At 64.7% G+C, this 23149-nt stretch overlaps 5 protein-coding genes across 7 annotated transcripts in view; 2 read left to right on the top strand and 3 right to left on the bottom strand.

The window, feature by feature from the left end:
* HSPG2 (heparan sulfate proteoglycan 2) overlaps nucleotides 1-4264 on the bottom strand; it is a 38844-nt gene extending 34580 nt beyond the window's left edge. Inside the window, exon 1 of the mRNA XM_037379716.1 lies at nucleotides 4192-4264. Coding sequence (XP_037235613.1) covers nucleotides 4192-4251 — 60 coding nt within the window. The 5' untranslated portion in view covers nucleotides 4252-4264. The remainder of the gene's footprint in view (nucleotides 1-4191) is intronic.
* A 2657-nt stretch (nucleotides 4265-6921) lies between these two features.
* CELA3B (chymotrypsin like elastase 3B) lies at nucleotides 6922-9721 on the top strand. Its single transcript, XM_037380055.1, has 8 exons — nucleotides 6922-6958; nucleotides 7067-7143; nucleotides 7215-7312; nucleotides 8018-8152; nucleotides 8235-8371; nucleotides 8891-9036; nucleotides 9121-9273; nucleotides 9704-9721. The coding sequence occupies exons 1-8, from the start codon at nucleotides 6925-6927 to the stop codon at nucleotides 9719-9721; spliced, it is 798 nt and encodes a 265-aa protein (XP_037235952.1). The 5' UTR covers nucleotides 6922-6924.
* A 1934-nt stretch (nucleotides 9722-11655) lies between these two features.
* TMEM269 (transmembrane protein 269) lies at nucleotides 11656-14505 on the top strand. 2 transcript variants are annotated; one of them, XM_037381389.1, is made up of 6 exons: nucleotides 11656-11786; nucleotides 13415-13562; nucleotides 13651-13748; nucleotides 13838-13981; nucleotides 14061-14261; nucleotides 14343-14505. In XM_037381389.1, exons 1-6 carry the CDS (start codon nucleotides 11762-11764, stop codon nucleotides 14474-14476), a joined length of 750 nt encoding a protein of 249 aa, XP_037237286.1. In that variant the 5' UTR covers nucleotides 11656-11761; the 3' UTR covers nucleotides 14477-14505. The 2 variants fall into 2 exon arrangements, with proteins under 2 accessions (XP_037237286.1, XP_037237285.1); XM_037381388.1 differs by having other exon boundaries at nucleotides 14058-14261.
* A 961-nt stretch (nucleotides 14506-15466) lies between these two features.
* LOC119145183 (small vasohibin binding protein) lies at nucleotides 15467-16532 on the bottom strand. Its single transcript, XM_037381390.1, has 3 exons — nucleotides 16414-16532; nucleotides 15771-15892; nucleotides 15467-15689 (listed from the first exon to the last, which is right to left on the bottom strand). The coding sequence occupies exons 2-3, from the start codon at nucleotides 15888-15890 to the stop codon at nucleotides 15603-15605; spliced, it is 207 nt and encodes a 68-aa protein (XP_037237287.1). The 5' UTR covers nucleotides 15891-15892; nucleotides 16414-16532; the 3' UTR covers nucleotides 15467-15602.
* A 1389-nt stretch (nucleotides 16533-17921) lies between these two features.
* Nucleotides 17922-21662, bottom strand: TRIM62 (tripartite motif containing 62). 2 transcript variants are annotated; one of them, XM_037381385.1, is made up of 6 exons: nucleotides 21554-21662; nucleotides 20551-20979; nucleotides 19931-20026; nucleotides 19063-19319; nucleotides 18874-18989; nucleotides 17922-18676 (listed from the first exon to the last, which is right to left on the bottom strand). In XM_037381385.1, exons 2-6 carry the CDS (start codon nucleotides 20956-20958, stop codon nucleotides 18126-18128), a joined length of 1428 nt encoding a protein of 475 aa, XP_037237282.1. In that variant the 5' UTR covers nucleotides 20959-20979; nucleotides 21554-21662; the 3' UTR covers nucleotides 17922-18125. The 2 variants fall into 2 exon arrangements, with proteins under 2 accessions (XP_037237282.1, XP_037237284.1); XM_037381387.1 differs by having other exon boundaries at nucleotides 20551-20967; nucleotides 21554-21649.
* Nucleotides 21663-23149: the final 1487 nt, after the last annotated feature.

Genomic DNA, 23149 nt, shown 5'->3' with positions numbered 1-23149 from the left:
ACTGGCATGCTTGTGCACACCCGTTTGCACTGCTACACGCATGCACCAACACGGGGATACATGGGGTTGTGCACATGTGTTTGCACCATTACATGTGTGCACTGACACAGGGATGCATGTGCACAGCAGCATGTGACAGTGCACAGACATATGCACCACCACAGGAACACAAGCGCACACTGGCATGCTTGTGCACACCTGTTTGCACTGCTACACGCATGCACCAACACGGGGATACATGGGGTTGTGCACATGTGTTTGCACCATTACATGCATGTACCAACACAGGGATCCCTGTGCACGCCAACACGCGGCTGCACACACACATTTGCACCACCACAGGAGCACGCGTGCACACTGGGGTGCTTGTGCACACCCATTTGCACTGCTACACACATGCACCTACACAGGGACACATGTGCACAGTGGCGTGGGGCTGTGCACATGTGTTTGCACCACTACACACATGCACCAACACAGGGATCCCTGTGCATGCCAACACCTGGCTGCACACACATGTTTGCACCACAGCACGTGCACACCTGCACGCACCGGCACGCGTGTGCACTGACAAGCATGCACACCTCGGCACCCACACGGCTCACGCACGGCTGTGATTGCACCCCCACAGCTGCGCACACGCGTGTGCACCACCCCGGCGGGTGCCCCCCGCACCCATCACAGTGCCAGCGGCGGGTGCCCCCCGCCCCCCCCCCCCGGCGCCCGCCGCGGTGAGGAATCCGTCGGGGCAGCACTTTGCTGTGCAAACAAGCGCCAGGGGATTAAGCAGGCGCAGAGGGGGGGGCGGGGGGGACAAGGGGGGGACATGGCCACTTGCCCACACAAACAGGGGGGACCCAGTGACCCAAGGGAGTCTGGCTCCAGAGGGGGGGCACCCATGGGTGCCAGCCCAGCCCCAGCTGCTGGGGAGGGGGGCAACGGGGAGGTGGCCAGAGGGGGAAACTGAGGCACGGAGGAGCCCACGTGTGCACCAAGCATGTGGGTGCTCAGCGCTGCTCCCCACACATGCACTGAGTGCGTGGGTGCTCAGCGGGCGGGTGCTCAGCCCCAGCATGCAGCGGGCCCCATCTTGGGCTGGCGGAAGGGCAGCTGCTGTCCCTGCAGCCGGTGACCGGGCAGGGGACAATCGCCCCTCTCCAGTTTCCGGAAGGTTCCTGCACCACAGCCCCGCCGGACGCTGGGCTCCCCCCACCGCCGGGGCACCGCGCCCGGCCAGACGACGATGCTCACATTTTCCACTTGCCGGCCCAAATCCTGCCCCACACCCTGGGGAAAATGGGGGGGGGGGGATGGGACGGGACATGAGGAAGAGGAGGGTGAGGAAGCACCACCCTGTCCCATGTGCCACTTCGCTCGAAAAACCTTGTGCCCCACTCTGGTGGGGGGGGACGCCAACCCCCCCCCCCCCAATTTGGATGTGCCACCTCGTTAAAATTTCAATGTACACCCCTGCCCCACATCTGGATGTGGCCCCCAACCTGGATATACCCCCAAATCTGGATGTGCCCCCCCCTTACTTCATCCGGCCGAGGAAGAGGAGGTGACGCATAGCAGGAATAATAACCGGGAGGGGGTTATTAATAGCAGCCCCCCCCCAGTCTTATTGTTCCCCCAAGGTCGTGGCTAAATGGTGTCACACACACACCCCCCCCCATTCCTTCCCCACCGGGGGTCCCCTGGGACCGAGGGGACCCTGCTGCGGTGCTAAGCCACCCCCATGGTGGGGGGCCAGGACCTCCTGGGTTTGGGGGGGGGGGGCAGAACCTCCTGGGTTTTGGGGGGGGGGGGGGGGAAGTTGCCAGCACAGCTGGTGGGATGCTGGTCCCGAGGGGGGGCACAGGCAGCTGCCGCCCGCCCCCAGCGATTTGGGGGTCAAAACAGCTGCGGGGTCAAAGTCACCGCCGGGAGGGGGGGGGCCCCAAAATATGTGTGTGTGTCCCCCGCGCTGCATTCCTCCCCGCTGGCATTGCCTAATTTATCCCAAAAGAGCCAGGCTGGGGGGGGCCGGGGGGGGCCGGGTGCCCGGGCTGCCCCCTCCTCCCCCCCCCCCAGCCAGCCCATCTTTGGCCATGGGAATGAAACCGGGAGCAGAGCCACGTGCGCTGAGGCCCGGGGGTGCCTGGGTGGGGGTGTCCCGGGGTGGGAGGGGGGACACCCCCCTCCCCCAAGTGTCCCCAGTACCTCCCATGGGGGACACGACCCCCCCACACCCCCCCCGGGCCGTGGGAGCCAAGCCAAGCGTGCACAAGCACCCACCACGAGCGTGCCCCGGGGTGGGGGGGTGGGGGGGTGCCTGCGCGTGCACACGCGCGTGCGTGGACCCCCCCTTCCCCCCAGGCGGGGCGATCTTATCGCACATTCCTGCTGCGCCCTCAACCCCCCCCATTAACCCTTCGCAGCCCGGGGGGCGGGGGGGGGGAGCACCCCATCACCCCCACCGCGGAGTGGGCTGACACCCCCCCCGCGTGATTTTTTTTTTTTTGGGGGGGGGGGGGGGGGGGGGCCGCATTCCTCAGCATCCCGGCGGGACGAGGCGGGGGGGCGGGTATTGGGGTGTCATCCTATTGCGGTGTCCCCAGATTCCCTCATCCCAGGGTGGAATGGGGCTGGAGGGGGGGTGCAAAGTGGGGACACTCCCCCCTCCGCCCCCCCCCCTCCCGCACGTGGGTGGGAGCCCCACCGGGGGGGGGGGGGGGGGGGGCAGCCCTGCCAGCATGGCCCCGAGCAACAAGGCCCCCTCTGTTCTCAGCCCCGGGCACCGTCCCAGCCCCAAACCACCCCCCCGCCCCCAGAGTGCCACCCCCACCCCACCCCCAGCCTGGGGACCCCCCCTCAGATAAGGAGTGCCCAGCCCCACGGCGCAAACCCACCCTGCACCCACTGCGGGGCACCCGGGGGGGGATGTTATGCACACACACACCCCCACCCCCCGCACCCCAGCTGGGTGTGACCCCCCCAGGGGGGGTATTTTGGGAGAGTTATTTTTAGGGTGGCCGGCGCCACCCGTCACCCTTTAAATTTAGCCGGGGTGGGGGATGGAGCTGGGGGGGCAGCACCCCAAAAGCTGGGCACGCACCCATGGGTGGCTTTGGGGGGGGTGGACGGGACACCCCCAGCCCGGCCTGGGGGATCCCAAGTCCCTGGGGGGATGGGGCAGGAGACAGGACCCCCCCCCAGCCTGGGGGTCCCCAGCTCGGACCCCCGGGGAGGAAGCCTGGGGAGGGGACGCCGGATCCGGGGGGGCGGCCGAGTCCCAGATGGGACGGGAACCCCACCTGCCCCTGGCGCCGGGGGGGCCTTGCTCCCTGGTGGGATGGGGCAGGATCGGGGGGTCCCGACACCCCCGCCGGGGGGTACCCCAATTCCCTCAGCGACCTGGGCACGATGCGGGCGACCCCGCAGTCTACGGCAGCGGGGGGGGAGGGGGGGACGGACGGGGACACCCCCAATTCCCTTCCAACACAGCACAAGTCCCCCAGCTCCGCAGGGGGGTCCCAACTCCCCCAGGGGACCCTAATTCCGGGGGGGTCCCAACTCCCCCAGGGGAACCCAAAGCCCACCAAGGGGACCCCAGGGGACCCCACCTCCAGGGGGTCCCAACTCCCCCTGCGCACCCCACCTCCGTCGGGGGGTCCCAATTCCTACAAGGGACCCCCACTCCCCCAGGGGACCCATATCCCCCAGGGGACCCCAACTCTGGGGGGGTCCCAACTCCTCCAGCACACCCCAACTCCGCCGGGGGGGGGTGTCCCAATTCCTACAAAGGACGCCCCGTCCCGCAGAGGACCCCAACTCTTAGCGGGTCCCAACTCCTCCAGGGGACCCCAACGCCGGGGGGGCCCCAACTGCTCCAGCGGACCCCAACTCCGCAGGGGGGTCCCAACTCCTACAAAGGACCCCACCTCCCCCAGCGGACCCTAACTCCTCCAGGGGACCCCACTCCGGGGGAGGGGTGCCAATTCCTACATGGGACCCCAACTCTCCCAGGGGACCCTAACTCCGGGAGGTCCCATCTCCCCCAGCGAACCCTAACTCCCCCGGGAGACCCCAGCTCCGGGGGAGACCCCAGCTCGGGGAGACCCCCCCAAGGCACCCCAACCCACTCGGGGCCCCCGACTCCTTTGGCCCCCGCCCGCCCCACGGGGGTCCCGGCTGGCGGGGAACACTCACCCCGAGGAGGGCCGCCAGCAGCAGGAGGGCGCCCAGCGCCGCCGGGCCCCGCCGCCCCATCGCCCGCTCCGCTCCCGGCTCCGGTCCCGCCGCTCCCGGCTCCGCTCCGGCCCCGCCGCTCCGCCCCGCGCCGCCGCTCCCGGCCCCGGAGCCCCGCCCCACCCCCACCCCCCACACCGCGGGGCGGGGCCGGGAGCGCGCCCGCGGGGGGGCACGGGGGGGGCACGGGGGGAGCGTGCGGGGGGGCGCGGGGGCACCCTTGGGAACTTTTACGGGGACACGGGGGGGACTGGGGACATCCCTGTGAACTTCTATGGGGACAAGGGGGGCTTGGGGACACCGTGGGACACCCCTGGAAACTTTTATGGGGACACGGGGGGCATGGGGATGCTCCTGTGAACTTTTAGGGGGACACGGGGGGGGCTATGGGACACCCCTGAGAACATTTATGGGGACATGGGGGGACTGGGGACACCCCTGGGAACTTTTATGGGGACACGGGGGGGACTGGGGACATCCCTGTGAACTTCTATGGGGACAAGGGGGGCTTGGGGACACCATGGGACACCCCTGGGAACTTTTAGGGGGACACGGGGGGGACTGGGGACGCCCCTGTGAACTTCTATGGGGACAAGGGGGGCTTGGGGACACCATGGGACACCCCTGGGAACTTTTAGGGGGACACGGGGGGCTTGGGGACACCGTGGGACACCCCTGGAAACTTTTATGGGGACACGGGGGCATGGGGATGCTCCTTTGAACTTTTAGGGGGACACGGGGGGCCTTGGGGACAGCATGGGACACCCCTGGGAACTTTTGTGGGGACATGGGGGGACTGGGGACACCCCTGTGAACTTCTATGGGGACAAGGGGGGCTTGAGGACACCATGGGACACCCCTGTGAACTTTTATGGGGACAAGGGGGGTTTGGGGACACCATGGGACACCCCTGGGAACTTTTATGGGGACAAGGGGGGGCTTAGGGACACCCCTGGGAACTTTTATGGGGACACGGGGGGCTTGAGGACACTGTGGGACACCCCTGGAAACTTTTATGGGGACACGGGGGGCATGGGGATACTCCTGTGAACTTTTAGGGGGACACGGGGGGGGCTTGGGGACACCATGGGGCACCCCTGGGAACTGTTATGGAGACACGGGGGGGACTGGGGACACCCCTGTGAACTCCTATGGGGATAAGGGGGGCTTGGGGACACCATGGGACTCCCCTGGGAACTTTTAAGGGGACACAGGGGGCTTGAGGACACCGTGAGACACCCTGGGAACTTTTATGGGGACATAGGGGGTTTGGAGACACCCCTGTGAACTTTTATGGGGACACAGGGGGCTTGGGGCCACCGTGGAACACTCTGCGAACTTTTACAGGGACACAAGTGGGCGTGGGGAGACCGTGGGACACCCTGTGAACTTTTATGGGGACACAGGGGGCTTGGGGACACCCCTGGGAACTTCTATGGGGACACGGGGGTCTTGGGGACACCATGGGACACCCTGTGAAATTTAGGGGGGAGGTGTGGGAGCATGGGGACACCCCTGGGAACTTTTATAGGGATGGGGGGAGAGGGGGGGGGCATGGGGACACCGTAGGACACCCTGGGAACTTTTATGGGGACACGGGGGGAGGGGGACAGAACTTCCATGGGACACGAGGGGATGGGGGGGGGGGCACGGGGGTTACCTGGGGGGCACCTCTGTGAGTGTCCACAGGGACACGGGGGACATGGGGACACCCTGGGGACACCTGTAGATTTCCACGGGGACAAGCACAGGGACTATGGGGTCCAGGAGGGGGGTGTATGTGGGGGCCGGGGGGGTCACCAGGGGCATGGGCAGTATAGGGGGTGGGGGGGCACGGGGGTGGCTATAGGGGTTATGGGGGGCACAGGGGTGGCTATAGGGGCTGGGGGGCCACGGGGGTGGCTATAGGGGCTGAGGGGGCATGGGGGTGGCTATAGGGGCTATAGGGGTTATGGGGGGCACAGGGGTGGCTATAGGGGCTGGGGGGGGCACAGGGGTGGCTATAGGGGTTATGGGGGGCACAGGGGTGGCTATAGGGGCTGGGGGGCCACGGGGGTGGCTATAGGGGCTGAGGGGGGCATGGGGGTGGCTATAGGGGCTGGGGGGGCACAGGGGTGGCTATAGGGGTTATGGGGGGCACAGGGGTGGCTATAGGGGCTGGGGGCCACGGGGGTAGCTATAGGGGTTATGGGGGGCACAGGGGTGGCTATAGGGGCTGGGGGGCCACAGGGGTGGCTATAGGGGTTATGGGGGGCACGGGGGTGGCTATAGGGGCTGTGGAGGGCACAGGAGCGGTCATAGGGGCTGGAGGGGGGCACAGGGGCTATGGAGTCCAGGAGAGGGGATTTATGGGGCACTGAGCCCATGGGGGCTATAGGGGCCATATGGGGACAGGAGGGGCATGGGGCAGTATGGGCAACACGGGGGGGCTCTCAAGGCTGTGGGGGTCCCCAGGGACAGGAGGGAGCTATGGGGTCTATAGGGTCTGCACCGGGTGCACCCGGCTGGTGCCAGGTGCCACATGCCCCCAAGGCCAAGGTTAATGGTTAACACCGCCGCACCCCCCCGGTGCACCCCCAGCCCCCAGGTGGGCGCCAGGTGCCCGTTCCCAGGGGCGCCCTTGGGTGCCCCCGATAACGGGGGGATTTAAGGCCCGCGGCCGGCCCCGCATGCCCTGACCGAGCTGTGACCACAATGCTGAGCCTCCTCCTGCTGCTGGTGGCTGGCGGTAAGGTGCCCCCGAGCCCCCACCCGTGTCCCCACGGCCCCCACCCGTGTCCCCAAGCCTGGGTGGGGTGGTGGGTGCCCGGTCAGTGACAGGCGCCCTGTCCCGCAGGCAGCCACGCCGCCGTGCTGCCGGACTCACGGGTGGTGAACGGGGAGAATGCCGTGCCCTACGGCTGGCCCTGGCAGGTGAGCGGGCGGGGGGATAGGGTGGGGGGTGGCACCCATGGGTGCTGTGGCACCCACCGGTGTCCCTGCAGATCTCGCTGCAGTACGAGCGGGACGGCACCTTCCGCCACACCTGCGGGGGCACCCTCATCGCGCCCAACTGGGTGATGACGGCCGCGCACTGCATCTCGTGAGGGACCCCCGAGAGCCGCGGCGGGTGCTGGGGGGGCAGGGAGGGGGGCAGGAGGGGGGGCAGGGTGCTGCAAGGTGCAGGAGGGGTGCAGGGGAGATGCAGGGGGTGCAGGGAGAGGTGCAGGAGGGGTGCAGGGGGATGCAAGGTGCAAGGATGGGTGCTGGAGGGGTGCAGGGAGATGCAGGGAGATGCAGGGTGGTTCAGGGTGCAGGAGGGGTGCAGGGGGGTGCAGGAGAGGTGCAGGGGAGGTACAGGGGGTGCAGAGATGGGTGCAGGGGGTGCAGGGATGGGTGCAGGAGGGGTGCAGGGGGGTGCAGGGTGCAGGGATGGGTGCAGGGGGGTACAGGGATGGGTGCAGGGGGGTGCAGAGTGCAGAATAGGGGTGTAGAGGGGTGCAGGGTACTTGGAGGTTGTGTTGGGTGCAGGGATGGGCACAGGGGTGATACCCTGTGCAGGATGGGTGCAGGAGGGGGCGCAGGGTGCAGGAAGGGAGTGCTGAGTGTGAGATGGGTGCACGGAGGGGTGCGAGATGGGTGCGTGGAGGGATGCAGGATGCATGGTGTGCCGGGTGCAAGGTGGGTGCATGGGTGGTGCAGGATGCACGGAAGGGTGCTGGGTGCATGGAGGGTGCATGGGGGTGCTGGGTGCAGGGAGGGGTGCAGGAGGGCTGCAGCAGCCCCTGATGTCCCTGTCCCCGGGCAGCTCCTCGCTCACCTACCAAGTGGTGCTGGGCGAGTACGACATGGGTGTCAACGAGGGCCCCGAGCAGCGCATCCCCGTGGCCCGCGCCAACATCTTTGTCCACCCCAAATGGCGAAGCTCCTGCGTGGCCTGCGGGTGAGCAGGGTGCTGGGGGGGTGGGGGGGTTGGGGACACGGTCCCCAGCAGGCCCCCGGTGACACGTGTCCCTGCCTGGCAGCAATGACATCGCCTTGCTGAAGCTGCAGCACCCAGCGGTGCTCAACACCCAGGTGCAGACAGGGCAGCTGCCGCCCGCGGGCACCATCCTGCCCGACGGGTACCCCTGCTACCTGAGCGGCTGGGGGCGTCTGTCCAGTGCGTCCGGGGCATGCGGCGGGTGGGGCCAGGGCATGGTGGGGGGATGGAGGGATGGGGGGAGGGATGGGGAGGTGGTTGGAGGGAGGGAGGGATGGGGAGAGTTGGAGGAGGGAGGGAGGGAGGGAGGGATGGGGAGATAGTTGGAGGGATGTTTGGAGGGATGGAGGGGTGGATGGGGAGATGGTTGGAGAGGGGGAGGGATGGTGGGATGGATGGGGAGATGGTTGGAGGGATGGAAGAGGGGTGGAGGGAGGGATGGAGGGAGGGATGGGGAGATAGTTGGAGGGATGGAGACCTGGATCGGGGATGGAGGGATGGAGAAGGGATGGAGGGAAGGATGGACGCATGAATGGATGGAGGGAAGGATGGAGGGCTGGGTGGGCAGATGGAGGGAAAGGCTGGAAGGATGCAGGGGTGAAGGGATGGAGGGAAGGATGGCTGGGTGGGCTGGGTGCTCAGGGCCAGCAGGCCAGACACTGAGCGGCACCCCCCAACCTCCTGCCGCCCGGTTGGCAGCGGGGGGGCCGCTGCCAGAGCAGCTGCAGCAGGCGCTGATGCCCGTGGTGGCCTTTGACCGCTGCACCCAGCCCGACTGGTGGGGCACCCTCGCCATCCGCCGCACCATGATCTGCGCCGGCGGCGCCGAGAAGGCCGGCTGCAACGTGAGTGTTGCACCAGACCGGGGCAGGGGGAGACGCTCTGAGCCCCCCACCCCTGGTGCTGACCTCCCCCCTCCTGTACCCCAGGGTGACTCAGGGGGTCCCCTGAACTGCCGGGCGGCTGACGGGACCTGGGAGGTGCACGGCATCGCCAGCTTTGTCTCAGGGTTGGGCTGCAACGCGCCCAAGAAGCCGACGGTCTTCACCCGCGTCTCTGCCTTCGAGGACTGGATCACCGAGGTGGGGACGGGGTGCTGGGTGCCAGGGTGCCAGGGTGCTGGGGTGCTTGGGTGCCAGTGTATCAGGGTGCTGGGTGCTGGAGTGCTGTGGCAGTAGGGTACCAGGGTGCCATGGTGATGGGGTGCCAGGGTGCCATGGTGCCAGAGTACCAGGACTTTGGGGTGCCAGAGCTCTGGGGTGCCAGAGTGCCAGGGTGCTGGAATGCCAGGGTGCCAGAGCGCCAGGGTGCTGGGGTGCCAGACTGCCAAAGTGCTGGAGTGCCGGTGTGCCAGGGTGCCGGGGTGCCAGGCTGCTGGGGTGCCAGAGCGCCGGGGTGCTGGAGTGCCAGGGTGCTGGGGAGCCAGGGTGTCGGAGTGCCGGAGTGCCAGAGTGCCAGGGTGCTGGGGTGCCAGGGTGCCACGCTCCCCCCTGAGCAACTTCTCCTTTCCAGACCATGAGCCAGAACTGAGTGCAGCGGTGACGACCTCCTGGCACGGCACCGGGCAAATAAACCCACAGCTGAAACACCACGCGTGTGCCTGTGCGGGGCGTGGGCACGCGGGGGGGCCAGCAGGCAGGGGCGGCGGGGGGCTAGAAGATGGAACTGGTAGAGCAGGCAGAGGGAGCACCCAGAGGTGCCCAAGTACCACAGGGATGGGGCACCCAGAGATGTGCCCAGACACCACGGGGATGGGCACCCAAAGGTGCCCAGATACCACGGGGATGGGCACCCAAAGACACCCAGCTGCCACAAGGGACGGGCACCCAAAGATGTGCCCAGAGACCACGGGGATGGGCACCCAAAGACACACAGGTGCCACAGGGACAGGCACCCCAAGGTGCCCTGAAGCCACATGGCTGGGCACTGTGTGGCACCGTGGTGCCAAAGGGGACAGGCGCCACCAGCAGCCTGGATGCCCTGGGGGTGAGCCCGGAGGTGCCCTGAGGACACGGGGACGGCCTCAGCCCTGTGCCCTGATGCCACGGTGCTGGGCAGCCGGTGCCACGCTGTGACCACGGGGACGAGCCCCCTTGGGTGCCCTGAGGCCCGGGGCTGGCCCCCTCCAGGCGCCCCAGGGTGGGATGGCTGTGGCTGTGGCTCTGTCCCTCCTGCCCTCCCAGACCCGCCGTCGCTTCGCAACCGCTGCCACCGGCGCGTGACCAGCCAACAAAGAGCCCTTTCACCAGTGACCCCGCCGCGGCCAGCACCCCTGGGACCCCCAAGCAGGGCACCCCAGCTGCCCCAAGCGCACCGAGGCACTCTGCAGGGATGGGTGCTGCGAGCACCCCGCAATTCTCCCAGGGATCCGGGTGGAAAATTCCTGCGGCGGGACGCCGGGGCTGTATAAGTTTTATTGGCCCCTTGTCACCGTGTCCCAGGGGACCTTTGCTCTCCCCGCGTGCCCCGGCATCGCCGCGCTTGTCCACCAGCGCTGCCCCGGCACCCTGTGGCCCCGCTGCTATCGCGGGCCCTTTGCTCGAGGAGGGGGCTGAGGCCACCCCAACTCGTGACACCCTTGCACAAGTGGGTGCCGCCCGCTGAAGGCCCTGGCGGGGACAGGGGTGACCTCGCTTGGCGGCACCTGGCTGAGCCGGTGGTTTCTTACTGCCAGGGGATGGCGGGGGGCACCGGCCACGGCCCCCACCGGTGGCACGAACCGAACCGGCAGTGAAGTGGCGCGGGGTCGTGCTGCCCAACAGGCACAAATGCCCTGCGGTGGCAGTGCGGGCACGGGGCCAGAGTGCGGCGGTGTCAGGGGGCTGGCACGGGTGCTGCAAAACCTGGTGTGGGTGCTGCGAGCCTGGTGTGGGTACTGCGAGCCTGGCGTGGGTGCTACAAGCCTGGCGTGGGTGCTGCAAGCCTGGTGTGGGTGCTGCGAGCCTGGTGTGGGTGCTGCGAGCCTGGCGTGGGTGCTGCAAAACCTGGTGTGGGTGCTGCAAGCCTGGCATGGGTGCTGCAAGCCTGGCGTGGGTGCTGCAAGCCTGGCGTGGGTGCTGCAAAACCTGGCGTGGGTGCTAGAAGCCTGGCATGGTTGCTGCAAGCCTGGCATGGGTGGTGGAATCTTGGCACGGGCGCCACAAGCCTGGCGCGGGCAGCGCAAACCTATGAAGGGTGTCACAGGGCTGGCAGAGGTGCTGTGAGGGTGGCACGGGTGGTCCACACCTGGAACGGGTGGTGCAAGCCTGGCACGGGCACTGCGAGCCTGGCACGGGCGCTGCGAGCCTGGCACGGGCGCTGCGAGCCTGGCGCAGGGCCTTGGAGGCTGGCATGGGTGCTGCGAGCCTGGCATGGCCCCCTGCCCCCCCCAGGACAGCTCCTCCCTCGCCGGTGGTGCCAGCCGCCTCCGAAAACCCCCGTGTCCTCTGGCCGGACCCACCCCCAGCGGGGTGACTCAGCCGGCGAAGCCTTTCCTTATATAACGCGGCGTTGCCGCCGCGCCGGGCGAGCGCCCGCTGAACCGCCCCTGCCTCAGTTTCCCCTTCCCAGGGGGCCGCCACCGCCGCCGCCATGTGGATGGTGTCACCGCCGGTCGGTAAGTGCCAGTTTGACGCCCTGATGCTGCTCGGCCCCTTCACAAGGCGTCTCCCCCTCCCCTCCCCAAAAAATCGCCGTTTGGGGGGATTTAGGGAGAAAATAAGGGTCATTGGCCAAGCGCCACTCACTCGGCCCTGTGAATTGGGGCAGAAAAGCATAGAAACTATAAAGCAGCTGCAAAAAAATAGGTTAATTTTGCACCTCCTCCAGCTGAACCCCCTTTTCCCCTTGGCCCTGGGGCGGGGAGACCCTTCTGGGGGGCACAAGCCCCCTGTAATGCACACGGGGTCATCTGGGAAAAGCCAAAACCATCTTTTTTTCCCCCCAAGAAATAATAAAAAGCACCGGCAATGACACAGGGCTGAGGAAGTCCCTCCCGCCCCAGCCCTTTGCTTTTGGGGCTAGGAATACAAAGAATGGGCACATTTGGCTGCCGTGGCAATGCCTGGGTATTGTGATGCTTGCTGGCACCCAGTTCCAGTGCAGTGACAGCACCAGTAACTCTCCCTGGGAGCCTGATCCTGCCTGGCACTGGGGAGGGTAGGTGTGGTGACAGCAAGCCCCAGAATCACCAGGTTTTGCCCCTTTTTGCCTTTGGAGACCCCAAAACCCACCAGATCAGCCCCAACCAAGGGGGAAAAAGGGGGGAACGGCACCAGGTGTGCGCTCGGACCCCCAAAACCCACTAGATCTGGTAAAATCCGAGGCGGCGGAGCCACTGTCCCAGCGGATCGGAGGGGATTTTTCCATCCCCAGCCGCCCCGAGCCGGGTGCGGTGTCCAAAGGTCACCAGCAGCAACCACATCCGTCCAGCTGCCGGCACACGGAACCACCGACCCCAACGGGATTCCCAAAACCAGGAATATATTTGAATTCTTTGCAACCGAGGGGGTTTTGTTGCCTTTCTTTTTTTTTTTTTTTTTTTTTTTTTTTTTTTGAAACACCTTGGCAGCCCATTTTTGGCACCGTCTCAGTGCTGGGATGGTGAATTGGCCTGGGCCTAGCCCGGAGCGGGTTCAGGGTGGGATGGCGAGGGGAAGGGGTGGCTTTTGTTTTGCTCTGACGTGCTGTTTTCTTTCAGATGAAGGATCTCACCAGCTTGCCTGGCTTTGGGACCACGGCAAAGGCAGGGTGCAAAGCCCACTAGTAGGACATGACCCTTAAACTCTTTCTCTAAAGCTTAGCCCTATAGGTATATAAGATCAATAGAGCTTAAAAGCGGGGTTGGCTTTTAGTCTGAGATGGGGTGTGGATTATTATTTTTTTTGTTTGTTTTCTTTTCTTTTTGTGGTTCTTTGAGTGGTTTATCTGGTTTTACTTTCACCTCCGGCGGGTAGTTAAGAGGCAGGGCTTGCAAAAAAAAAAAATATTCAAAAAACATCCTGCTGCTTGCTAAAAGGCTTCTGGGGGCTTCGGTTTGAGGAGGGGAACAGCCAGCAACGCTCCCATCGTCGGCAGCAACTCCCAAAACCTCCTCCAGCTCCTTCCCAGTGCTGGAGGGGGGGGCTGCGGGGCTTTGCTCCCCCCTCCCCAGCACCGACCTGCTACCTGGGGTGGGGTTGAAGTTTCCCGGCTGGAAAGCGGCCGTGGGTTCCGCCCTTCACCGGCCCCCCCGGCGGGTTGCAGGTATTTTGCAGTCCACCAAGAAGCTGTTCCTGAGCGAGCGAGCGGGCTGGGGTCAGACGCTGGAGTTCATCCGGAAAAACGCCGCTAACGGGCTCTCCGTGGCCAATCTGGTGGCGGGGCTCTCCTCTGTCCTCTGCAGCCTCAATAGGTGGGGAAAAAGGGGAAAGGAGGGGAACAGAGTAAAGCCGTCAAGGGCGGGGGGGTCACCCCGGTTTTGCCCTCTCCATCCTCCCCAGGCAATACCACCACTCCTGCTGGCTGCTGCTGGTGGGGTTTCTGCTGGACCTGGCTGACGGAGCCGTTGCCCGACAGCTCGATGCCTGCTCGGCGCTGGGTGAGTCTGCCCCACCACCCCAGGAGCCCCCCCACCGGGTTCTCCCTCCCTCCCCACCCATCTGGCAGCTGCCCGTTCGCTGCCCGCAGGTGCCAAACTGGATGATTTTGCCGACTTCACCACCTTCGGGCTGGCCACAGCTCTGCTGCTGCAGCCTCAGGGTGTCCTGGACGGGCTGCTGGCCATCGCCTACGTGCTGGCTGTATTTGCTCGCCTGTGCTTCTTCTCCAGTGGTAAGCCAAGGATTTTGGGGAGTTCTGGGGGTTTGGGGAGTGATTTCCCCCCCTCAGATGAACATCTGGTACCCAGCAGGGATCCCCTTCACCTACCGGGGGCTGCCCTGTCCCTACGCCTCCTCGCTGCTGGCGGGCACCTTCCTGCTGACGGGGGGTAACATCACCCTGCTGCGTGTCACCGCCATCGTCATGATCCTCTTCATGGTCGATCGGGGCTTCTACCCCCACGACAAGGTCCTGGAGTCCCAGCTCTGGAAGAAATTGGTTTACGCTGGAGGTAAGGATGGGGACAAAATCAAAACCAAGGTGGCGGCACAGGAGGAAGGAGCAGATCCCAAAGGCTTTCCCCAATCTGCAGGGGTGGCGGCTGTCCTCTTCTCACCGGTGGCGGTGGCTTCCATCTATTGCCTCGCCTGGTCGACGTCCTACATCATCTTCCCCTTTGCCATCTGGAGCTGCAAAGCGTCAGCTCTGCCTTCGCCTAACGCCTAGTAAAGCCGCCTTCTTTCTCCTCCTCCTCACTCCTGGGTGCCTCCTCCTCCACTGGGATCTCCCTTCGCTCTCCTCACCGAATCCAAACCGCGACAGGGGCCTGTTTATAAAAGGGAAAAATTTGAAGGGGTAGGAAAGGCTCTGCTTTGGGGGAACCCCAAAATACCCTCCCTGCACCCCATCCCTTGTCGGGGCATGAGTGAACCCCCATTCCCCACTACAATAGCCCCGCTCCAGAGACCCCCAAACCCTTCCCAGCGCAGAACATGAAACTTAGGGATTGCTCCCACTGTACGTTGTTAATTTATTACCAGGGGGAGGTTTACACCCCGAAAAAGGAGGAAGGCCCCCTCCCTGGGGGGAGGAAGCCACCAATCAAATCTGCAGAGGGTTTTTTGAGACCTGATTCACCGGCAGAGTTTTGGTATTTATTATTTTACCCATCGCTGTAGGGAACTGATCTCTCAGATGTGTTTTATTCGCGGCCCCCCCCCCTCCCCGCCCTTGGTGTGCGCTCGCTGGGGTGCGGGAGGGAGGTGGAAGGGGAAAGTGGGATTTGAAGGCGGCAATCCAAACTCTCTGGAAAGCCAGAGGATGCCGGACGGCGGCGGCTGGAAAGCGGAGGGCGTGTGGGTGGAGGAAGGAAGCGAAGGTCAAACCTTGCACGGAGCGGCAGAGAGAAACATTCAGGGTCCCTGGGGAAGCTCTTGCGGCACAAGCAGCTGCGAGAACTGGACGTAGCCCCCACCAGAACCCCTCCAGTGGCCCTGGGGAGCAGCCGAATCCAGGCACCGGGAGGGCAGGACCCTTCCCCTTGGCAGGGAACCGGCGGACCAAGGTCTCGCTCGGTGTGAGGGGGGCTGGAGCTGGCGGCTGGTGGCCACAGCTGCTCTGGCGCCCAGCCACGATCTGGCCTCCCCCACGCCATTCCCACCCGGCACTGGGCCGGGCTGGAGCCACCGGTGCCGCTGAGGGACCAGGAGCCAGAGAAACGTGGAACCACCACAAATTTTATTTAAAAAAAAACCAAACAGTTATTTGATAATAAATAACAAAGGGGTTAGAAAAGGGGACGAGCGGCAGCTGCAGGGGGGTGGGGGGTTGGTGGGGGGCTGCACATGGCGCCTCACTCGCCGGAGGCCTGCATCTGCTTGCAGAAGGAGTCAAACTGCTGCTGCTCCAGCTCTGTCATCACTCGGTTGAGGGCATAGATCTGCGAGAGGGGGGACAAAGAGGTGATGGGGGGGTCAGCCCCAGTGTTGCCATTGTGTGTGTGTCCCCCGGGGTCACTCACCTCAGCCCTCTGCCTCTGCTTCAGCTCCTGCTGGGCCGATTTCTGCTTGGCCTTCTCCAGGCGAGCCGCCGGCTCCCGGGGCTTTGGCCGCTCCTTCCGCCCCCCCCCACTCGGCTCCATGGCTGGGGCGAGGGGAGGGTCACCCCAGGCCCCCCACTCCTCCTTCTGCCAACCCCACCGGCCCCAGCCCCACTGACAGCCCCCCCCTCCACGTCCACAGCCCCACTGGGCCTGCAGCTCCACCCCTGCCCCCCGCATCCCATAACACCCCCCCAGGCAACGTAGGGGCCCCCGACCCACACCCTGAGCCCCACAGGCTCCTCACTGTAACACCCCCCACATCCCTCGGCTGCTCCCTCTCCCCACACTCCACCCCCCAGCCCCACAACCCCTTATAGATCCCATAGTCTTCCCAGCCCCACAGCCCCCGTGCCCCACATGCATCTCTCCATCCCCTACCCCCCATGTCCCACAGTCCCCCTCAGCCCCACATAAACCGCAGCCTCCCCTCAGCCCCACGGCCCCCCACGGTCCCCCCTCAGCCCCACAGGCCCCCCCCTCAGCCCCCCCTCAGCCCCACATAAACCGCAGCCTCCCCATGGCCCCCCCAATCCCCACCCCCCAGTCCCCCAGTGCCCGGTACCAGCGGGCCCGTGCCCGGGGCAAGATGGCGGCGGAGCCCCGCCCCTCGGCTACCCGCGCCGCGCCGCCTGCGCAGAGCCCCGCCCCGCGCGCACGCGCAGGCAGCCCCGCCCCTGCCCAAGCGGCGCCAGCCCGAGCGCGGGGAGGGGCAGCAGCGCCGCCTGGAGGGCGGGCGGGCGGGCGGGGAACGGTGGGTTGAAAGCGGTGTCCCCGTCCCCCCAGTACCATCCCAGTGTCCCCGGCTTCCCCCAGCCTCCCCACTGCCCCCATACAGCCCGCCCTCTACACATCACACCCCCTATATAGCCCTACCTCTGCATAGCCCAGCTCCTACACAGCCTCCTCTGCGCATCACACCCTCTGCACAGCCCAACCCTATATATCACACCCCTGTATAGCCCACCCCTATACAGCCCCCTCCACGTATTACACCCTCTGTATAGCCCTACCCCTATATAGCCCAGCCCCTACACAGCCCCTCTCCATGTATTGTATAGCCCTACTCCTATACAGCCCAGCCTCTATACAAACCCCCTCCATGCATCACAGCCCCTCTATAGCCCACCCGTATACAGCCCAATACACACGCAACACCCTGCAGCGCAGCCCCACTCTCCACGCTGTGCCCCCCCTATATACATATACTTTCCCCAGCCCAGCCCCACAGGCGCCATCCCCTGTAGAGGAACTGCCCCCACACATAGGCACCATCCCCTATACAGAGCCCTCCCGCTTCCCCAGCATCCCCAGGGCCACGACAGCACGGCATGGTACATCATGCACAGCACAGTATGTATGGCACGGCATAGCACACCGTGACATGGTGCCATGTGTACAGCACAGTGTGGCGCAGCACGGCACAGTGCTGTATGGCATGGCATGGCACACTCTGGCACAGTGCTGGATGTATGGCATGGCACGGTGCACCGTATGTGCAGTGTGGCATGGCACACCACTATATGGTGTGGTTCACCATGGCACAGTGCTGTACGGCATGGCACAGCACACCATGCTGTATGTACAGCACAGCATAGCGCACCACGGCATGGTGCCATTTGGCATGTCACGGTGCACCATGGCACAGCACTATACGTACAGCACAGCGTGGTGCACCACGGCATGGTGCTGTATGGCATGGCACAGCTCACTGTGGCACAGCGCCATATAGACAGCACGGTGCCATATGGCACGGCACACCATGGCACAGTGCTGTACATATAGCACCGTGTGGCACACTGCAGCATGGTGCCATATGGCACAGCACACCATGGCACCGTGCCATACGTATGGCACCACGTGGCTCACCGCAGCATGGTGCCATATGGCACAGCACACCATGGCACAGTGCCAGACGTACGGCACCGCGTGGTGCACCACAGCACGGTGCCATATGGCATGGCATGGTGCGCTATGGCACAGTGGCACACCACGGTGCACCGTGGCACATCCTGGCGTCACCATCCCATCCGGCGCAACCCCTGCCCAGGGGTTCTCCACCACCCGGCCCCATCTCTCCAAATCCTTTTATTGCCACTGCCCGGCCCCCCTGCGCCAGGACCCTCCTGGAAGTGCAGGACAGAGGGGGGTGAAAAGGCCGGATCCTGCCCAGTACGGGGGCAGCTCCTGGGGCAGGATCAGCCCAGCTCCACCAAACAGTGGGAAAACACCTGGTGGGGGGATCCACACCAAACCCCAGGGGCCAAATCCACCCCGTTAGATGCGAACGGTGTTGATCCGGAGGGGCTGGACGTTCTTCCCGTTGGCGTGACTCTGCCCGGGGCTGAAATAAGAGCAGAGCTTGCCGGGAAACCTCTCCCGGAAGGTGTAGAGCCAGGACATGTCGTCGGCATTGTAGAAGATGAGAAGCCCCTTGTCATAGTCCAGGAAGACCCCCACCTTCTCCAACTTGCTCTTGACATTGAGCCGGGTCCAGGGCTCGGTGCAGGCGCTGTACTGGTTACCGTCGTGCATGACAATGCAATAAAAACCTCGGCTGGGTTGAATTTGGATGCTGCCCTTGCGGGTGACGGCTTCGTGTGCCAAACCAATCATCCACTGGGTCTTCTCAGAGACCACCACCTCCCAGTAGTGGACCCCGCCACCAAAGGCCTCCGAACCCAAGACTGAGACCTCCACATCAAAGCGTTTGGGGGAGTCCTGCAGCGGTTGGGGGTGCAGGTTGCCGTACGCCACAATGGTGCAGTCATCGGAGAGGATCAGGCGGTGGTGAGCTGTGCCCGGGTCCAGCGTCAGGGCTGCTGGCACTGGGTGGGGACACACAACACGGGGAGAAGCGTCAACGCAGCCCCCAGACCCAGCACAGGTGGCTTTGTCTCACCGTTCTGCAAACCACCATGGTGAGGTCAGTGGTGTGTCCCCATCCCTCACCGGTGTGTCCCCATACCTGCCCCTCACCAGGAACCCCCCGCCCCCGCAGCCAGCCCATCCCCATGCCCCTCACCAGGATGGATATCCTGGAAGAGGGATTTCCAGATGGTGTACTGCAGCGGCCCCATGTATTTGGAGGTGGGAAAGTCCTCGTAGGTCAGGTTGGTCTCATGGATCTTCCCCTTCAGCCTGCGAAGGAGAGATGATGGAGAAGAGGGCGGGATGACGCTGGGGACCCCAGTGTCACCCTGGTGTCACCCACCTCTCAGAAAGGGATGCGACGCCAGCTAAAAAGACGTGTTTGTCGGCTTCGGCCAAGCGCTCCTGGAGGATCTGGCTGCCCTCCTGCACCTTGCGCAGCTGCTGGCTGTAGCGCTGGATCTTCTGCTCGATGTCGGTCAGCGTCCGCGCCGTGTCCGCCTCCAGCTCCTCCAGCATCGCCTTCTGCCGCTCCCGCAGCAGCCGGTGCAGCCGCTCGAAAGCCTCCCCGATAGTCACCCGCAGGCTCTTGGCTGAGGACTTGGGGTGCAGGTGGGTGTCAGGACTCCCCAAACCTACCCTGACCCCTTCATGAATCCATAATTCCCCAAAACAAACCCCTACAGCCCCATTAACTCGAACAATGTGGGATGCTCCAAGCATCCAAGGATGGAAATGTGACCCCGCATCCCTATAGCAAACCTAAAAAAAAAAAATAAACCCCATCACTGGCAGGGATGAAGATAAAATTGAACTTTGCTGGAAGCTGAACCCCTGGGCAAGGAGGAGGAGATAAATACAAAACATGAATTAATTAAAAGGATAAAGAAAAGCAGCCCTGCAGGAAATAAAAAGAGGGATGAGCAGCCTGATGGGTGGCTTTGTCAACCTGCTGGCGGGTTTCGTGGTACTGCAGAAGGAAAACATGGGGCAGATCCATGAAACTGTGGGGTCTGGAGTCTTTGGAGGACCCAAAAATCAGGTTGGCCAGGCTTGGGGTTGGGGTGCTGTCGGAGGAGGGATGGGGTTGACCCAATCCCGGCTGCACTCCTGCACCCACCTGCCAAAGGGTGCACAGGGAAGGGCTGGGGGGAAGTGAGGAGGTCCGGGTTCCAGCTACCTGGGGGTCACAGCCACGTCCCCGCTCGTACCTTGGTCTCAGCCAGCTGCCGTTTGAGCAGGTGCAGGGCTTCAGTGTGGCCACGCTCGCTCTCCTGCAGCCCCTGGAGCTGCTCCTTCAGCTCCCGCTGCAAGATGGGGAGGAAAAAAACCCATAAAATGAGGGATTTTGGGGAAAAAAACGGATCCCAGCAGCCAGCTTTCCAGCCAAAACCTGGCTTGTGGGGTTACAGGGGTTGTGTGAAAGGGGGGTGCAGAGGGCGGCAGGGGCACCCTTGGTCCCTGCGGCACAGAGGGTTCTGTCCAGGGCACAGCTGGGGGATAGGTAATGGCTCGGAGGGGTCTTACTTGAGGCACAGCCCAGCAGATCCATGGGGGTGCATGGCTGGCTGGTTTGGGGAGCCCCAAGGACCTCCAGTGTTGATGGAAAAGGGGGCACCCCATGGAGGCAGCTGCAGAAGTGCATGTGGATTGATGGATGGACAGACGGACAGGGCTGATCCCAATGGGGACAAAAGGGGTGCAGGTACAGATGGATGGGAGCCAACACCAAGGCAAGAGGGGACAGACAGACAAAGGAGCTCAGAGGAGCAGCTCAGGGCAGGGGATCCTGGAGGGATGGTGCTCCGTGGCCAGGGAGGGATGGACCCACCTGCAGCTCCTCAAAAGCATCATCCACGTTGGTGACCTGGTGCTGCTCGTGCACGGCGGGCTCGTCGCAGAAGAAGCAGACAACAGCGCGGTCAGTGAGGCAGAAGAGCTTGACCTTCTCATGGTCCTTGCAGGGGAAGGGGCTGCGCTGGGCACCCAGGATGGCATCCAAGGGGAAAGCGCTGTAACGCTCCACAATGTTGGCCAGCTTGAGGCTGGGGGCCAGGGTGGGTTCAGCAAAGGTTCGGCGGCACTCGGGGCAGTCGCGGGTGCCCTGGGGTTCCTGGCGCACCCAGTGCTCGGTGATGCACCGGCGGCAGAAGTAGTGCTCGCAGCCAAAGCTCACCGGGTCCTGGTAGATGCTCAGGCAGATGGAGCAGAGCAGCTCGTCCTTCAGGCTGCAAGCCATGGCTCAGGGCTGGGGGAGAGGCTGGGGAGGGGGGCCAGACGGTAAAGGGGGGTCCTGGGGGCAGATGCGAGATTGGGAGGGGGAAAACGTGGGGGTCTGGATGTGAGGCTGCTGGGGAGGGGGCTGGGGAATTGGGGGGAATTGAGGGGTCAGGCTGCAATGGGGTGCTGGGGGGCTTGCAGTGCAGGATCAGGATGTAATGGGGGAGAATTGGGGGTGAAGGTGATACGGAGGAGCCTGGGGGGTACAATGGGGTTGTAATGGGGGAGTAACTGCGGGTGAAGATGATATATATGGGGGAGCCCGGGGGTGAGGCTGCAGTGGGGGGCCGGGGTGAGGCTGGATGTGGGGGGCCGGGGGCGAGGCCGGACTACAGAGGCCCAGGGGCGAGGCTGGATTTCAGGGGCAGGGGGTGAGGCTGGATCGGGGGGGCCGGAGCTGAGGCTGCCGGCCGGCTGCAACCGGGGAGCCCAGGTTCGAGCCCGCCCCCCGCTCCGCGCCCTGCAAAGGGACCGGGTTCGAGCCCGGCCCCCGCCAAGCCCCGGAGAGAGGCCGCCCCCCGCCTCCCGCAGCCGCCGCTGCTCGCCGCCCTCACCCAGCCGCAGGCGGGGCCTTTGCCGGTGCCCGGGGGGAGCGATCCCGCCGCCGCCTCACAGCGCGCCCCGCCGCGACGGGCGGGGGGTGGGCGAGGAGGAGGGGGCGGGGCCGCGCGGCACTTCCTGCCCAGCCCGCCCCGCCCCCGCCAGCCACCGTGGTGCCGCCCCCGCCCCATTGTCCCCCGCGCGGCGCGACCCACCGGCGCGCACCACCGCCCGCCCGCGGGGGGGGCGCTTAAAGGGGCCGCGGCGGCCTTTTGCGCGGGGGGAGCGGGGCGGCGCTTAAAGGGGCCGCGGCGCCGGGGCGGCCCCCGGAGCTCCGCCGCGGGCCCCAGCCCTGCCCGCAACCACCTTCCCCACTGTCCCATCCCTCTGTATGCCCCCATACCACCCCCCGGCAGAGCAGTGGGGGGGGCCTGTGGGGACAGGGGACACCACAGGTGACACTGCCACAGGTACTGCTGAGAAAACACAAGTTTTCCCCAAATTTTACGAATCTGGCCAAAAATCACGTTGAAAGTTTTGAGTGACTGGTCTGGCTGTCCTTCCCGTTCACCGTGATGCTTGGCCACGGTGGGACCTGTGGGACCTATGGGGACCTGTGGAGATCTGTGGAGATCTATGGGGATCTATGGGACCTATGGGGACCTGTGAGACTTATGGGGATCTATGGGACCTATGGGGACCTGTGAGACTTATGGGGATCTATGGGACCTATGGGGACCTGTGAAACTTATGGGGATCTATAGGACCTGTGGGACTTACGGGGATCTATGGGACCTGTGGGGACCTGTGAGACTTAAGGGGAATCTATGGGACCTGGGGGACTTATGGGGATCTATGGTACATATGGGGATCTGTGAGGCTTAGGAGGATCTATGGGACCTATTGGGACCTGTGGGACCTATGGGAACCAGTGGGCTTTGCCAGCACCGGCTGCCCCATGGCAAGGCCTCCTCCTAACCCTTCCCCCCACCCGAGGCCCTGGGGAACCGTGGGGATCCCCTCGCTCCCCTCCAAGGACCAAGCAAGATGGAGGACAGGGTCCCCCAGCCCCGGGGGCAGGAGGGGACGGCGGGCGGGGGGCGAGGGGCCTGGGGAGGGGGGATACACGCAATTCCCTGGTGGGGGGTTAAGCCGCCTATTGCAGCAGTGGTGTGAACGCCTGGCCCAGAGCCAAAGGGAACAAACTCCGCGGCTTTTGCTGCCAAATTGCCCCGCTCGGGCTGCCGGCACCCCCCTTTCTGTGCCCGCCCCCCCCCCCCCCCCCGCACAACCTGGGTATCCCCCCCATATCCCTTCCCCTCCTGTTGGGGAATAACCACCCGCTTTGTTCCTCTTCCCGACAGGCCCAAAAAGCTTAGAAAAAGCCAAAAAAAATTAAAAAAAAATAAACCCACATGGATTTGGTTTTTTTCCTGCTTGTTTTTCTGCATTAGGAATTCAGGTCTTGTCTCCCCTCCGGGACCCACCGGGGACTGAGGAACGGCTGAAATTATATCATCAAACAACCGCGCCGGCGAGCAGGGATGGAGCCAGCTCTGCTGGAGAAAAAAAACAACAACCCTTTTACACCCCAAATCCAGCCCCCCGCT

The sequence above is a fragment of the Falco rusticolus genome, chromosome 3 (assembly GCF_015220075.1).
Source record: "Falco rusticolus isolate bFalRus1 chromosome 3, bFalRus1.pri, whole genome shotgun sequence".
NCBI lineage: Eukaryota > Metazoa > Chordata > Aves > Falconiformes > Falconidae > Falco > Falco rusticolus.
The sequence above is the reverse complement of the archived record's forward strand: the minus strand, read 5'-3'. Positions and strand labels throughout refer to the sequence as shown.